Consider the following 16,164-nt stretch of genomic DNA (forward strand, 5'->3'; position numbering starts at 1 on the left):
TTTTGCACCAAATAGGTAGCTTGATACCCGTCATAAAAAAACAAGATGACTGCCCCAATAACCATTTGCACAAATAATGCTCGACTGCGACATGGTTTTCGAGTCTTTCCTTTTACAAAGCTTCTTTCAACAAACCAAACACGTAGAATTCACAGGTGACAAGTCTGAACTATACAGTTGCCGACATCTTTTGTTGTTATAAGCAGCACTGACGTCATCCAACAACTGGCATAGTATACCACATTTACCATTCCTCATTCATGCAGGAAATCAACAGCAATACAGTTTTTGAGTTCCAAAACATAGTTGCCAGAACTTTTCCAGCTGAAAAACATTTCTTAGTCTTGATTGGTGCCCCATCCCCACTTTCATTCCATGCCATACTTGTACGGCTTTTCGGCGTGTCATGGTGGACCCATGTTTCGTTGCAGGTACAATGCAAGCCAAAAATATCTCTCCTCCTTTCTCAAAGCAATTCAGAAATAGCCGACAGATGTCTTTCTGGACATTAGAACCCACCTCGCAGAGACTTTGCTATATTCAAGAGTGTCTGGTAACAATGTATGCATAGTCCCAACACTTATGTACACCTATGGTGCAATTTCAGCAGTCACCTTCCACAAGGTCATGAACAACCTGAAGCTGGTCCACAGACGACGTTTGTGCCTTTTGTTTTCCACTGCATCATGACCAATCAAAATCTTTTGGCCCAATTAAGCACTTGAGTTTTAGACAGAGTAGCATCTCCAAACTGTATCTGGAGTCATGTCAAAATTCCAGGGAATTTGACGCCTTTGTTGAAATTATAATTTGTTGCAAAATGGATGATGGTACCTTCTGCTCAGACATTCTATTACTGATGTGGGAACTTGATCTACAGGCGTGTCTTGCTTGTTTCTCCCTCCACACATATCCAACTAACTACTCACAGTGCCTCACTCCATTCATTGCTCTTCCTCAGTCTGCATGGCAAAATTCCAGTTTATATTTGAATAACATATTTGGGAACAACATTGCAGTGGTTAAAGTAAAAGTTTCCTTCACATGTAATAAAGGAATATATCTAATTCCCTCAATCTGATCCACACATTCAAAATGTTAAACCGCCAACAAAAACCTCCGAAAATAAGTCATGTTAGCAATAACATTTATAAAATATGATACCCATCAATTGAAAATAATGATGAAGACACAGAACCCTAACCCGCATTTCTAATTCATTTAGTTTTGAAAATAAAAATTGTTTTGCAAATTGAATAACAATAAATGATTAAAGGTACAGATCTGAATTAAAGAAGGTAATAAGTTCATAGACAGGCATATTTGTGTCAAAATATTGCATTTCTTAATAATGTGGAAAAAAAATCTTTTAAAATTAGTGTAATTTGATATCTTATGGAACTGATGTAGTATGGTTAACTGTGACTGTCACTTGGTAACATTAACTATGCAATGGATGGAATTGAGAAAAATGTAATTTCAAACATAATTAAACTAACCTCTGATTTTCTACTTAATACACTTCAGACAAGAAGATGAATTTACACGAATAACTTAATTTTATAATTTTTATTTTTACTTTTACATTGCATCAGTTTCAATTCAAAAACATGTAACATTCAACAGAATTTTTCTGTGATCTGCAATCATTAAAATCAAAATTGTAGATTGAACTGAATTAAAAAATCATGAACTATACAACCAACAAAAATGTTTTTGTGTATATTTCCTTGATGCAAAAAGATCACCAGTGTTAAGTAGGTTCACATTTAGCTAGACTACAAATAAGAGGCATTATACTGTACTTAAAGTACCATTTCACAAATTGACACTTATTTAATTAAGTGACTAACCTTAACCTTAAATAATAATAAAAATTAAACAGAAACAACAGAGATATTCTGATTGTCACAATTGCAGCATATGTCTTTACCTAACCAAATAGCATTGTTTAAGAGTGACTGTTACAGGTTTAAACATTATTGTTGCTACAGAATACTGAATGTTAAATGATTTGTTTCCAGGAAGAAGAGTATTTTGTTTCTCTATCCTTTTAGTCCTCATTTTTCTTCCCTGAAATGAAAAATTCAATATGGTCGTCAAGAAAGGTTGAAAAAACTAACTTTTGACTTAAAAAACCATGTTTGAAAATGACATAATAAACAAGAAATGATATGAAAGTGTAAAATTTTAATATCGTTCTTATGGATGTTTACACTGTTTATTGGCAAGATAGGTAAAATGTTGTAAGCAGGAAATTATCACATAGCAATGCTAAAAGCTAGTTTTACTGTATTTATCTAAAACAATTTTTATTTAGAATGATTCACAAAGAATGTAACAAACTTTAAGACAATTCATATAAACACAGATTCAGAAATGCTTTGCTAGCGAGTGTTAGCTAATGATTTCTGTGCCTTTGGTAAAATTAAGTCAAGACTGTAATTCTTGGAACCCAAATTAAGGTGTAAATTTAGTAGTCTAATAGGTTAATTTAATAGTTTAGAAGGGGTCAAAAAACTACAAACATTACAAACTACAAACTAACATTTTAAACTGGATATAAAATAACTTTGTTACATGGATAATAAACACATAAAAATTTAAAAAAAACTTGTATACATTTGATTCTGAGTAAAATGGTACGAATAAAGTTTACAGAAACTAAATACAAATGTAAGAATTTTTAAGTCTATTAAAATCAAAAAATATCAGTGGTGGCAGATTTTAACTAGATATGAAACAAAAAAAATATTTCCAAATTACTAATTAAATTTAACTAATAGATTCAAATTCAATTGTTGTATAACTACCAGAGAGGAAACTGATTTTTTATTAAGAAGCCCATTTGCAGATTCAGCATTCTACCAAAAAACCAGCAGCCCAATTGGCAACCAGGTAATGTAACATGTAGAGCCAATTTGGCGGCTGGTACAAAATTACCACATTGTCTTCAAAGGAAATTGGGATCAAGAGTATGGAAAGGGGCTACATGAAGGGAAGAATAGTTAAACTATAACTAACTACACAGATGGACCACAATGTTTACAATTTTTCTCAGGATCGAAATGGAAATGGAAATATAAATATACAATAAACATTTTTTTTTACTGCTTACAAAGTTTTCATCAGTTACTCAGGAACTACAAAGTGAAGTTGCTGAACAAGATAAGGTACTACTTCAATTTAATTAATTCTGAACTACAGGATTATTAGGCTAGTTTCCTTCTATGTTTAAGGTAACACTTTACTTTAAGTGTTACTTTAGTTTCTTATCACAAATTTTAGGCGTTAGTTATTCTGAAAGGATTTGGAACAAAATGGAGAATGAACTGAACTGTGGTTTGTACTTGATTAGTTCAGTATAATTCTCATTGTTTGATACTTGTTGAGACCATGGCTTCTACATATATATATATATATTATATATATATATATATATTTTTTTTTCATTAATAGAGTGTCTAATTTCTAAATAATTTATTAGAATTTTTTTTTAATTTGTACACTTTTTTAAGTTTTATTTTCTTATGTGTAGTTCTATTCTACACTATTCTACATTCTACATTAATCACTGACAAGCATACATTCTGTCTATAACATACCCTTTTGACTTTCATAATGCTACTCCCCGAGATATAGGTGTTGCAATCCAGTTTCTGTCTCATCCAGAAACATATTTTATTATCACAATTCCTTAATCATTACCACAACTGTTCCAGCCCACCCATTGAAATATTAATGACTCTGTGTAATTAGCAGTGCGTAACTATGTACATTTATCCTGAGTTAAGGGTAACTCTATAAGTGGTTACTATTTTATATATTATATATATATATATATATATATATATATATATATATATATATATATATTGAAAATTCAAATATTCATTAACATACTAACCACTGTGTTAATAAAATTTAATATTAAATGAAATTTAAACCACCAAAACACAGTAAACAGATAAGTTAAACTCATAATATTAATTCCAAAAATCAATTTTCATGGGATCCCACATCTTAATTTTATAATTACATTAAAATAAAATTGTTTTTATAATTTGTGAATTTGTCAAAAATGTTACTACTTTATAAATGTTGAAATTATTATGGATGAATATTCAAATTCTGCTGCCCAGTACTGGAATGGTGGAACATTAAAGAAAAAAAAGACATTTTCAACAAATTTGAAATTCACAAATTATAAAAAGAATTTTATTTTAATGTAATTGTAGAATTAAATACCAACTGAAGATGAGGGGATTCTACAAAAATTGATTCTTGCAATTAATATGGTAAGTTTAACCTTATCTATTTATTGTGTTTTGGTGGTTTAGATTATTTTATTAAATATACAAATTTATATACAAAACTCTTTTTATTACAGTTTTTTTCACTGGATAAAAAAATAATATTTTTTTAATGTTATTAATTTTATTTTCTATCTCTTTCTAGTATACTATTTGTAATAGTGGATTGGTGGTAGCCACTATCAATGAATTCTATTGAGTTGAATGATTTTGTCAGAGTCAGGCATGTGCAGGCATGCATACCAGGCATCTGGAAAGCATGTACACTTCAAACCACTTTTTGAACACACTACAAATAAACTGCACATTACATATTAAGATACAAAACACTAGAAAGAGTTCCAGAACAATTATGGAGAAAGTATTTCCTTTACTAAAACAAGAATATTAATTACAGTATAAGAAATAAGATTATTCTTTGCACACTAAAAAAAAAAAAAATGGATGATAGGATAAAATATTAACTTTTTTTATAACACCCTATATCTAATTCAAGGTAGCAATTACTTATGATACTACTACACTTACATGGTCAAATAAAAGATAACCGAGATCATTTTCTCACCTACAGTACCTATCAGAAATGTATATCACAAATGCTTACCTACCTATTGCATGTGCAACATATGTTAATCATTATTAGTCCTGTTTGTTTGTCACTTGCGTAAGTTAAATTAAAAAATTAATAATTCTGAATTTTATAAAAATAATATTATATGAAAATTATCTAGTAAATTAATTTTAAAACTTGCTATGTCAACTGGCTAAATTTTTAACTTTTTTCAAGATATTTAACATTCAAAAATACTAAAAAATTAAAGAAGTTCATAATTTTTGAAAGCATCAAAAATAAAAATGTATTCCCTGTTTTAAGACATTCAAGACTGCTTACTGTTCAAAACTAATACTACTAATAACTTAAAACTACTGACTCATCATTGCTAATAGATAAAATTTTCAGAATTATTTTCATACTTTTAAGATAAATTCAAGTTAGATTAAAAAAGATTATAGAATTTCAAATAAACACATTTTTAATAGATTTTATTTGTACCTGAACCCATCAAACACAGATTAATACATTACAATTGTATTTTTTATACTATTAAATTACATTCTCTTGATTACAGCTTGTGTTTTTTTGGGTCCTGTAAATGGAGTAAAAATGTATACAAGTTTAAATTTGCTATATCTATTCTGTCTGCATTAGGCTATAGCAGTTGAAATATAAATAGAAATCAGTACCAACAAGTGTGAAATACTAATAGGCGTGTTCATATCATCTACAATAAATTTGTATTTTATGAATGAGTACAGAATATTCATATTTGATGTAATATTATCATTTTTGTAAAAAATAAATTATGCAATCATATTTTTAAAGTTTAAGACGCAAAAAGAAATAAAAAGCTACCATGCAGTGTTTTTAATGAAATTCTCATTTATTGCTTATCTATTGTTGACATAATTAAGGAAATCAAAATTAACAAAATCCCACAACTTTCAATACAGTTAACATAAAAAAAAAAAAAAAAACAGAATGAAATGGATAGTAAACTATTAGTCTTTACTTAGCCTTATTACAGATCAAAGATGATTTCTTCTGTTTAGAAAATGGTGAAGAAAACAAATCACAATATCACATGCATAAGAAACACAATAATTTTATGTGATGACCATATTTTAGAAGGATGCACCACTGGAGACTGTTTTGTGAATGATAAGTGGAAGTAGACATTGTGCAGAAATCTTATCAGAATTAATTAATTAATATGACATTCACTAACTGGACTCTCATTTAAAAGTGAATATATATTTGTATTTCTGATAATATTGGCAACACTGCTGAAAAAAAACTTTCATGAAAACACTTCAATAACATTTAATTATACTAATAACATACAATTACAGTTTTAAAAACAAAAACAAAATTTAAAAATTTGAACTCTCAAACAAGGCTAAAGATTAGAGCAATTAATACCATTAAAAAAGGACGAAGCCATTTTAATGATAACCTTAGGAAAAATACATAGTTATTATTAAGCATGACAATAAAACTAAGTTGAGTGAGAACCTCTTGGTACAAAAAACAACTTTTGTAAATGTTTTTTGTAAAAGAATTCTTAAGTTAAAATTTTAATACTTAATTATTATTTCAGAATTTAAACCAATACCTGTTATGACTAGCACTAGTAGAAGTATTAGATGCAACTTTCAATTTAGGTTTAGGACTCTCTACAGGTCGAATTGAAGAGATATTACATGAAGAACTGAAGATGTCTTCTTTATCTTGACATGAATTTAAATTATTTATGTTTCTATTAGTTAAATGTGAGACTTCTTTTTGAATTGAGATATTTTTTGTAGATTCACTATTTCTTGACCTGCACATAAAACTCATAAATATCACTATCATATATTCACAAATTATTTTTTTTAAAAAAGAAAAATGAAGAATGTTTTTCATCAAGAGAACATGTCATTTTACCATAAATTTTAAAACAAAATTTTAAAATTATAGAAACAAATAAACCCTGGGTAAAATGAATCCTCTCATAAAGCTAACAAACCCTTCTGCAATGTACAATATTCATTTAAATGTTATGAAACCGTCAATACAACTTTTGCAAACTTTTCAAGCAAAAACAATTTATAAATATATGTATATAAATCTTTAGAAATAATATTTTATATGATAAAAATTTAAAGATATTAAATTTATATAAATTCCTAGATATAAATCCTTAAATGTGTTAGTATCAATTATAAACATTTCTATACTTCTCTGTCCAACCAATACATTTCTCCTAATGTGATCTATCATAATTTCTGCTAACTTCCTTGTGTACATGAACAAACACATACAATCATAAACTCTTTTGTAGAATGCTACAATTATTTCACTAATAAAATGGGCATGTTATAACTAAATTTACTGAAATCAACTATCATGATATGGAGTCTAAAGATGAATCCTAAAGAAGATATATATTAATATGTATTTGTATCATATCCGCATCACATCATTAATTTTTCTGTTATAAGCAACTGTTCATTCTATCAACCAGTACCACAGTGAAATTAATTTAGCCATAAATTATATAACCTAATCATTATCAATCTATCACATCACAAGTGCTATCAATCTATCACAAGTACTGATGTGCCTTAATCAAAAATTAACTTAAGACTACCTACAATTTCAATCACTGTGTTTCAGTTTAATATATAAAACTTTTTTTTATTTTCCTAATGTGTACGTTGCAATCTGCTCACTAGTGAACAATAAGCAACCCCCCACAGCTCAATGAGATGAGGATGATATGTATGTCATTTAAATAAAATATAGTCTTATACAGACACAGCCCTGAAACATGTGGTTAATTGAATCCCATCTACCAAAGTACACCAGTATCCAATGTTTAATATTTAAATCCTTAAAAAAGCAACTAAGTTTTACTAGGATTTGAACCTCAGAACCTCTGACTTCAAAAATCAGCTGTTAAACAAATGATTTGTGATGATGAGTTAACCACTAGATCAGCCAGGTAGACACTATTATAACTTATTGAAATTACATCCATTGAAAAGACAAATATTGTACAGCCTAATGTTTTTTTCATAAACAACTTCATTACATTAGGAATAGTTAGTTGCCTTTAAGGAAGTTATTTCAGCTAAAAAGTACATTATTGTTGGGAAATTTTTTTTTTAGCCTCTGGACTACACTATTAGATATTGATTTAGAGGATGAGATAAAATTGAATGATACACAACACTAACAGAATGATTTAAACACTAATATAGTATTGTGCATTGTTGATTAATACAATATTATGTATTTTGATCAGCTTGTCTTAAAATAATTTATTGTACATCTGTTCATTAATAAAAACATTATTTTCTAAGTCATTTTTATTTTACAATTGTGTGATTTCCAGGTTTTTTAACATTTTTTTTTACAGTAAATTTTGTTTTTACAGATTTTTACATCACCAAAAAAGAGTTTGGTTTTTGTTACATTAAATAACTACTTTTCTGACAAATGTAATTAATGTATTCAATAAAATAAAATTTAAATTTTTCTAGATTTTCTTTGTTTTATTAAATTATCTTACACTGTTTTGTTCAGAATTAAATTCTCTACAAGTTTTGTTTAAAAGTTTTATATGTTTACCCATTTAACAAAGTTATTGTTGTCAAACATAATAACAGGGATTTACCCCAGTTTATTGGTTTTCACCACAGATTTTTCAAAAACTACTGAGGATACAGTTTTGGGACCTTTTTTATTCCATTTCTCAGGTCAAAACATAAAAAATTTCTAATTATTCCCCTTTAATAATGTTCTAAAAAATTTCAGTATGACCTCATTTAACCGGGGTAGCTGAAATCCGAGTGAAATTTTTCACTAGCCATAACTCGCAAATGAAGCATTTTAGGACATGTTTATATGAACCTTTTCCATTATTTTCATGAGTAGAATAAGTTAAGATAGTCCCAGGAGAACTTCATGATTCATTCTTTTGTGTATATATATATATATATATTTTTTTTATTTATTTTTCTCTATAAACTATAAACCTGAAGCCCAATTACAGTTTCTTAATGATTCGAATAATTTTATTTTTAACAGTGAATTAAGTTTCATTGCTAAGCATTACTTTAATCTTGAAAATCTTTGGAGTAGTGTAATGAAATATCAAAAAAATCTTTCAAATAAATCTCACAGACCATAGAAGGGCATCAGCAATTGGCTTTCCAAAGGTAGGGGTGCCTATTGTCAGTAGTGGAGTCTCTCTGGGTTTTGTCGAGGCAGATTTGGGGGGGGGAGTAGTGGTATTCTAGTGCTACCACTCTCCCAACACAATGGTCCAGGAGTTTCAGGACTTCCTACACTTACTACAGGAAGAGGTTGCATGCCATCCAGAAAGACTGTCATTCTTGCAAGTGACTCCAATTCAAAGTTGACCAATTTTGCTGATACAAGGGGAGACGTGAGAGGTCTCTACTTGGCTGAGGTGATACACTCATTGGGGCTTACTTGTGTCAATAACTAGGATTCAACTTTTGAGAGAGGCAGGATCGTTACTTGTATCGATCTCACCTTTATCACAGACTCCTCGGCGGACAGTGTTGTGAGATGGGAGGTTCTTGACTGTGAGGCCTCTCAGACCACAGGTTCATTTTGTTCGAGATGATGACCAGTGTGGGAGTTTCCCCACCAACATGCACCATCATATCTAAAGCTAGGATTCAATACTTCTCTTGAAGAGTTGGGAGCATCATGTGTGGTATTCAGACTCCTACGCAACTGATAGACATCATCTTAAAAGAATGTAATCAGGCAGATGTCTTCAAGAAAATTGAAGTGATGATTTGTCACACATATTGGTGGGGACCAGAGATGCAGGTACTCTGAGATAATGATTGGGTTGCAAGGAGAGCCAGTCAGCAAGCTAACAGGAGTGGTGATGAGGACAGAATTAGTCAAGCTCGTGAAATCTATTTTTGAATAAAAAAACTTCTGAACTGCAATCTTGAGAGCCAAACGTAAATCCTGGTAGCAGTTATGTAAGATATAGACACTCTGTCTATATCTGCAAGGAAGGATCTCTTCCTTGGGGGCGAGGATATCAAATTGTGACTGGAAGATTGGGTCAGACTTTCGGCCCTCACTCCTAGCCAGGTTGATAAAGCAGCAAATCGGCTGTTTCCACATGTGGAGGAAATAACAAGGTGAGAATTGGTGGCAGAGGAGATACCACGAAGAGTTGTTTGCAGTGACCGGGAGGCTTAAAAATAAGAGCCCAGGTCCAGACAATATTCCAATTGCAGTAGCCAAAACTGTAGTACACCAACTGAGATTTTAGGTGTCTTCAACTGGATGTTGAAGAATGAGTATATACCAAGCGACTGGAAAAAGGCCCGCCTGGTGTTGCTGAGCAAGGCAGACAATTTGGACGCGATGGCCCTTAGACCAATTTATTTGGTCAATACCTTTATTAAGATCTTTGAATTGCTGCTCGTGTCCAGGTTGCTGGCGGAGGTTGAAGAAGTGGGAGGATTCTACCCATGGATTACAAATACCAACCCAGGCGGTCGACAGTGCATGCTGTAAGCCTTGATGGAAAGAGTGGATATCAGTGCCCGGGGGGCATGGAGGACCAAACAGATTTCATTTGTGGTCCTCTTAGATATCTCGAATGCTTTCAATTCCTTGAAATGGGAATTCATACTTAAATCATTGGATGACTGGGACAACATTAGTCCATATTTTAGACAGATGATACAGACAATTAGTGAAGACTTAAGTAACAACAGATGGTTAATATACCAACAAGCTGCAGACAGCTGATGTTTCAGGATGACCTGTGGAGTTCCCCAGAGATCTATATTAGGTCTTCTATTATGGAGCACTGTGCATTTGATGGGCTCCTGAGAATGGCTCTCCCAGATGGAGTCAATATGTTCACCTTTGCTGACGACCTGGCATTGGTTGTATCAACAAAATTGGAGACGGAGGTGGTTAGTAGAGCCAAAGAAGTTATCACTCAGATTGAGATCTGGTAGGGCGAGGCCGGGTTACAAATTTCATCACTGAAAACTCAGGCTGTTCTAATGACCAGAAGAAGAAGGATACAGCCAGTGAGCATTAAGGTTGGGGATGCAGAGGTACAAACACAAAACCAGGCCTTATATCTCGGGGTCTGGTTGAATAGGAGACAAGCTGTCACGTTAAGGAGATTTCCCATAAAATTGAAATACTGGTGAACAAACCGACTTGACTCCTTTGTAATGTCAGGGGTCCTTGCTCTAAGAAGAGAAAGTTATATGGTCATGTGACAAACTCCTGTTTATTGTATGTTGTACCGGCGTGGGGAAGAGCATTGCAGTCAGCCAGAAGTAGATGACTGCTTGAATATGTACAGCGCAAGATGGCACTGAGGACAGCAACATGCTATAAATCAGTCTTGACCAAGTCATCGCTAAGATGCCTCCTGCATCACTGCTCACAGAGATGAGATTTATGAAGGCTGCTATAGGGATATCGTATACAATAGAATGCTGGTCGAATGGCAATGTAAATGGGATACCTCTGACAAGGGAAGGTGGACTTATGAGTTAATAAGGGACATCAAACCGTGGCTCAAGAGAAAGACTGGGGAACTAAACTTTTGGGTCTTGCAGTTCTTACAAGCCTTGGCTGTTTCAGGAGATAACTGCATTGGAGGAGACGTGTAGAAGATGACAGGTGTCCCTGTTGCCTACTGGTAGATTCACCAACACATGTTATATTCCACTGCTCCCGATGGGAAGCCCAAAAACAGGACTTGTACAGAGTTACTGTGCCCTTAGATGCCCTTCAACAACAGCATTATTATCAAAATAATGCTTAAGTCAGACAAGGCATTCAATACCATTAAAATTTTGTCCACAAAATATTGCGATGTAAGGACCGATTAGCATGCATCACATTATTTGGTTTTTAGCACAGCACTGGTCACCAAGAGGAAAGATGCTAGCTACCAAGAAGATGCCTTGGAAGACCTCATGAAGAACTGGGTATCAAGGAACAGAATACGGCGCTGATTGACCTGTGGGAGAGGTCAGCCTGGCAGTGAAACCTTCAACTGTCTGCACAAGCATGGATGGATGGCGGTAATGACACTCCTGGGACACCAGATCCGCCATGTGCGACACCCCTCCATGGAACTATCACCTTTTGGGGGCATTGAAGCGAACGAGACTGGAGGATCACACTGTCCGATGCATCCCCACTAAGGGTTCTTGTCAGAGCTGCGCATGCCTTTTGGTGAATCCGGTTCCTATACTGGAGATAAGGTGCAGTTTTTGGTTTAGTGGGTTTAACTCCCACATACCCAGGGGGGCATCATGCTTTGGCCCTTCTGGGCTTGCATGGTTCCGAGGAGCGATACCAACATCTTTGCTCCTTCCATTCAGTATGGCGGCCGGAGATTGAGGTAGTTCCATCATTGCGCATGCTAAATGAAAAAAAATTTTTTTTAGTTAAGATATCATTTAAGGGGTCTTTATAGACATATTTCATCTGAAATGGATCATAAAACCCGAGAAACATAAATAATAATATTACCTATGATCAAATTCCCTCCATTATCCCAACAAAAGTTTTTGCTGGGCGAAAAACGCTCCGGCATTATCATTGCCCGAACATGAAATATAAAAACAAAATTAAAACAAACAAAAATATTAAAAGCAAAGACAAAACAAAAAAGGAAATCTAATTGTTAATTTTTTTTTGCAAAAAATATTTTCATGTTACCATCGCCCAGAAAAAAAAATGAATATTAAAATAAAATATAAAATCTTATAAGACAACAAAATTAAAAGAAAATAAAAACGTAAAGTAGAAATCTAAAAATAAAATTAAAGCTCAAACTAAAACACACTAAAAACAAATAAAAATAAAAAACTAAAATGTTAAAAACATAAAACTAACATATAAAAAAAATTTAAGAACACTATTAAGGTGTGCAAAATACTAATAGCTCAAAGAAATAAAAATACCTGGTCCTAAACTTTATTTTTGCCCTGGATTTGATGAAAATTCCTGAGTAATTTAAATTTTATGATGCAAGGCCACATAAAAAATGCAATCCACAGATCTGGTTTGATATAATATTTAGAAGAATATGCTTTCATCTTACTAATAACCTATCCTGGTTGGAATAATTTTTCTTTTATGGACACATTGTCTTTCCTTTGAGTTGAAAAGGAACCAGTTTTTTCTTTTAATTGTTTTGAAATAGCATTCACTATCCCTAGTTCAACAATGCACTCAGATTCTACTTGTCATTATGTCATAGTATGTTCAGAAAGAGAAACAATTTTTGAATTTGAAGTTATGTCCTTTATTATATATTCAAGACAATGAACAAAAAATATGAAAATGTGATTTTGTAATTAAACATGAAATAAACTTTCACAAAGCACTATTTATGATGAAAATTGCTAAATATCCAAAACACAATAACTTCACATTAGACAACTTAACAACGGATGTGGTCAAGCACACAAAAATAAACAAAAGATTCTTTGTTTGAATTATTTTGCATGTTACTTTAAATTGTGAACAATATCCAATTGTACCTATACTGTGACACTAGATTTTTAGTACATAAGCATAAATGATTTTCAAATAAATATTATTTATTTCATATTAACAATTAACTATCATAATTTAGAAATATGTTTTTATACTAAAAATACATACTCTTTTTCAATTAAGTTAAAAATTTATCAGTTTTTCTAATTTAAAATGAACAGTTTTGCCTTAATTTTAGTGGATAGTTCAATTTCTAGCTGTAAAAGTATTTTAAGTATTGTAAATAAACATTACAATAAGTAAATAAACATTAACATTATAAAAATGTCATCGCAGAGGATGACAGAATCGAATCAATCATCTTTTAGAAAGATTGCGCTCTACCACTGTTAACATCAACAATCTGCGGGTTAATATTGTTGGCATTTTATACTTATTTTACATAATTTTAAATCTCTAAAATAATTATAATATTTTTATTATAATATTTTAATTAATTATAATAATTAATTATAATATTTTTTGATAAGCTGGAAACACTAAAGAACCTTCAAGTAAAAAACAATCAGACTGCAAAATAGAGAATTTAAAATAACATTATTATAATTTTCCAATACTTCAAAAATGTTGAGACTGGATTAAATGCATTCTCACTGGTTTTTGCTTATTTTCCTTAAAATCTAGTGATGATTAACGAAACTAGATTTTAAGGAAAACCACTATATTTACAATAATATTTACACTAATGCTCACTATATTTACAATAATTTTTGGTAGGGTACCTAGTTAATAAATGGAATTTTAGGTTGTAGCAATCCAAACCTATTAGCCACACAGCTCTTAGAGCGCACTTACCAGCTGTCCATCTATAGTTTTGGTAAGATAATACTATTTTGAGGCCAAGTAAAACACAGACTCAAGTGAGACAAAGACAGACGATACCATTCTGCATCACATATGCCTAATGCAGTATTCCTCCCACTAGACAATTAAATTACACATATTATTATTGTTGCACTCATTGCATCAGTTGAGTTTTTTATTTATTTGTGCAAAGTTTAATGTGTACCATGCCTCTTGAAAAAAAAGTGTCTCTTTGTGGATAGCTGACTATCCTGGAACATTTACATACAACAGAAATGTTTTTTTTTTATTGTCAAGTTTGTAAGAAAAATATTTTGTGCACAAAAAAGTTTCAAATAGACCAGCATGTCAAGATAAGTTTTCATATCGTAGGATTGCAAAAGTAAAACCCATGACAACTACTTATAACAGCGGCTAATAGCAGTGATTTCACTTCCAAAGGTAAACAAAAAAAAAAAAACACCTTAGCATGGATTTCTGTGAAGCAATGCTTACAAGTAATTTTTCTCCTCAAAGACTTACAAATCCTACCTTCAAAGATTTTCTGCAACAATATTGCTTGAATCAAAATATACCACATGAATCAACACTGCATAAAATACATACCAACAATTTATCTACAAGTTCTGGAAGAAATATGCAATGAACTCAAGGATAGAATTATTTGGATTTCAGCTGATGAAACTACCATCACTTGTGGCTGTTACATTATGAATTTAATTGTCAGTACATTAAAACTAGAGCCTTCTTCTTCCTATTTGGTGGCCTGCAAAAACCAATCATTCTACGACAGTCAGATTTGTGAATGACGGTATTAAAAAGTTTTTCCTGAAACTTCTGCAGATGAAAGAATGTTTATATCTCCCTAAGATGCTGCTCCCTATATGATCAAGGCAGCCAAAGCCCTCCAAGCACTTTATCCCAATTTGATTCATATGACGTGCTTTGCTCATGGAGTACATTGACTCGCAGAATAAGTATACGATTCACATTTGGGAATGTAAATAAACTAATTTCATCAACAAATAAACTGTTTCTTAAGGCAGCTGCTTGCAATAAGGCTTCTAAAGAAACACTGCCAAATATGCCTTTTCCTCCCAAACCAATGGTAACTCGATGGAGAACATGGATTAAGGCTGTACTGTTTTACAATGAACATTTTGAGGCCATTAAAGGTGTAATAAACGACTTCAATAGTGCAGAGGCTATGGCAGTTTGTCAGTCCAAGGAAGCATTTAACAAATCTAGTATAAAAAAAACACGCAGCTGTGACTAACACTCATTTTTCCCGCATACCTGTGAGCATTAAAAAGCTTGGAACTCAAGGTTTGGCATTGACTAAATCTATTCAGTTAATGAGTAAAATGCGCCAAATGAGCTCCATATTGCCAAAGGTATTCCTGTGTAAACTTAAAGAAAAATTTGAAAACAATAACCCAGACTTTGAACCTTTGTATAAAATTTATAATTTTAATAATGGGTCGGGTGAACTTTTGTCAGAAACAATAAGTGCTAACATAGCACCCAAACTCAAATACTTCCCATTTACCTCAGTGGACGTAGAACGATTCTTTTCTACTTATAAAAATATTTTGAGTCACTGAAGACACAATCTTACTACCGAACATTTGGTGCAGTACCTGATTGTTTACGTTTACAAAAGCAACAAACTGTTAAATAATTGTTTATTATCAATTTTATCGACATATTATTCGACTACTTACTACTTATTGTATGCTGATTTTTAAATAAAAAAACTAAAAATTACTTTTTTTTTATTATTTAAAGTTTCATATTTTGACAATTTCTTGCATATTTTAAACATTTTTCATGCATATTTGAAGCTTTTTTGTTGCATATAATCCTGTTATCTCTAGTTATCAATAATAAATATTCTAT

General features: G+C 31.7%; 1 protein-coding gene across 2 annotated transcripts in view; it reads right to left on the reverse strand.

Annotated features, from left to right (window-relative positions):
- Positions 1-16,164, reverse strand: part of LOC142318340 (uncharacterized) — a 67,916-nt gene that overhangs the window by 19,151 nt on the left and 32,601 nt on the right. For both annotated transcript variants that reach the window (XM_075354926.1, XM_075354925.1), the window contains exon 5: positions 6,488-6,697. In XM_075354926.1, the coding sequence (XP_075211041.1) occupies positions 6,488-6,697 (210 nt within the window). The remainder of the gene's footprint in view (positions 1-6,487; positions 6,698-16,164) is intronic.

The sequence above is a fragment of the Lycorma delicatula genome, chromosome 1 (genome assembly GCF_047948215.1).
Source record: "Lycorma delicatula isolate Av1 chromosome 1, ASM4794821v1, whole genome shotgun sequence".
NCBI lineage: Eukaryota > Metazoa > Arthropoda > Insecta > Hemiptera > Fulgoridae > Lycorma > Lycorma delicatula.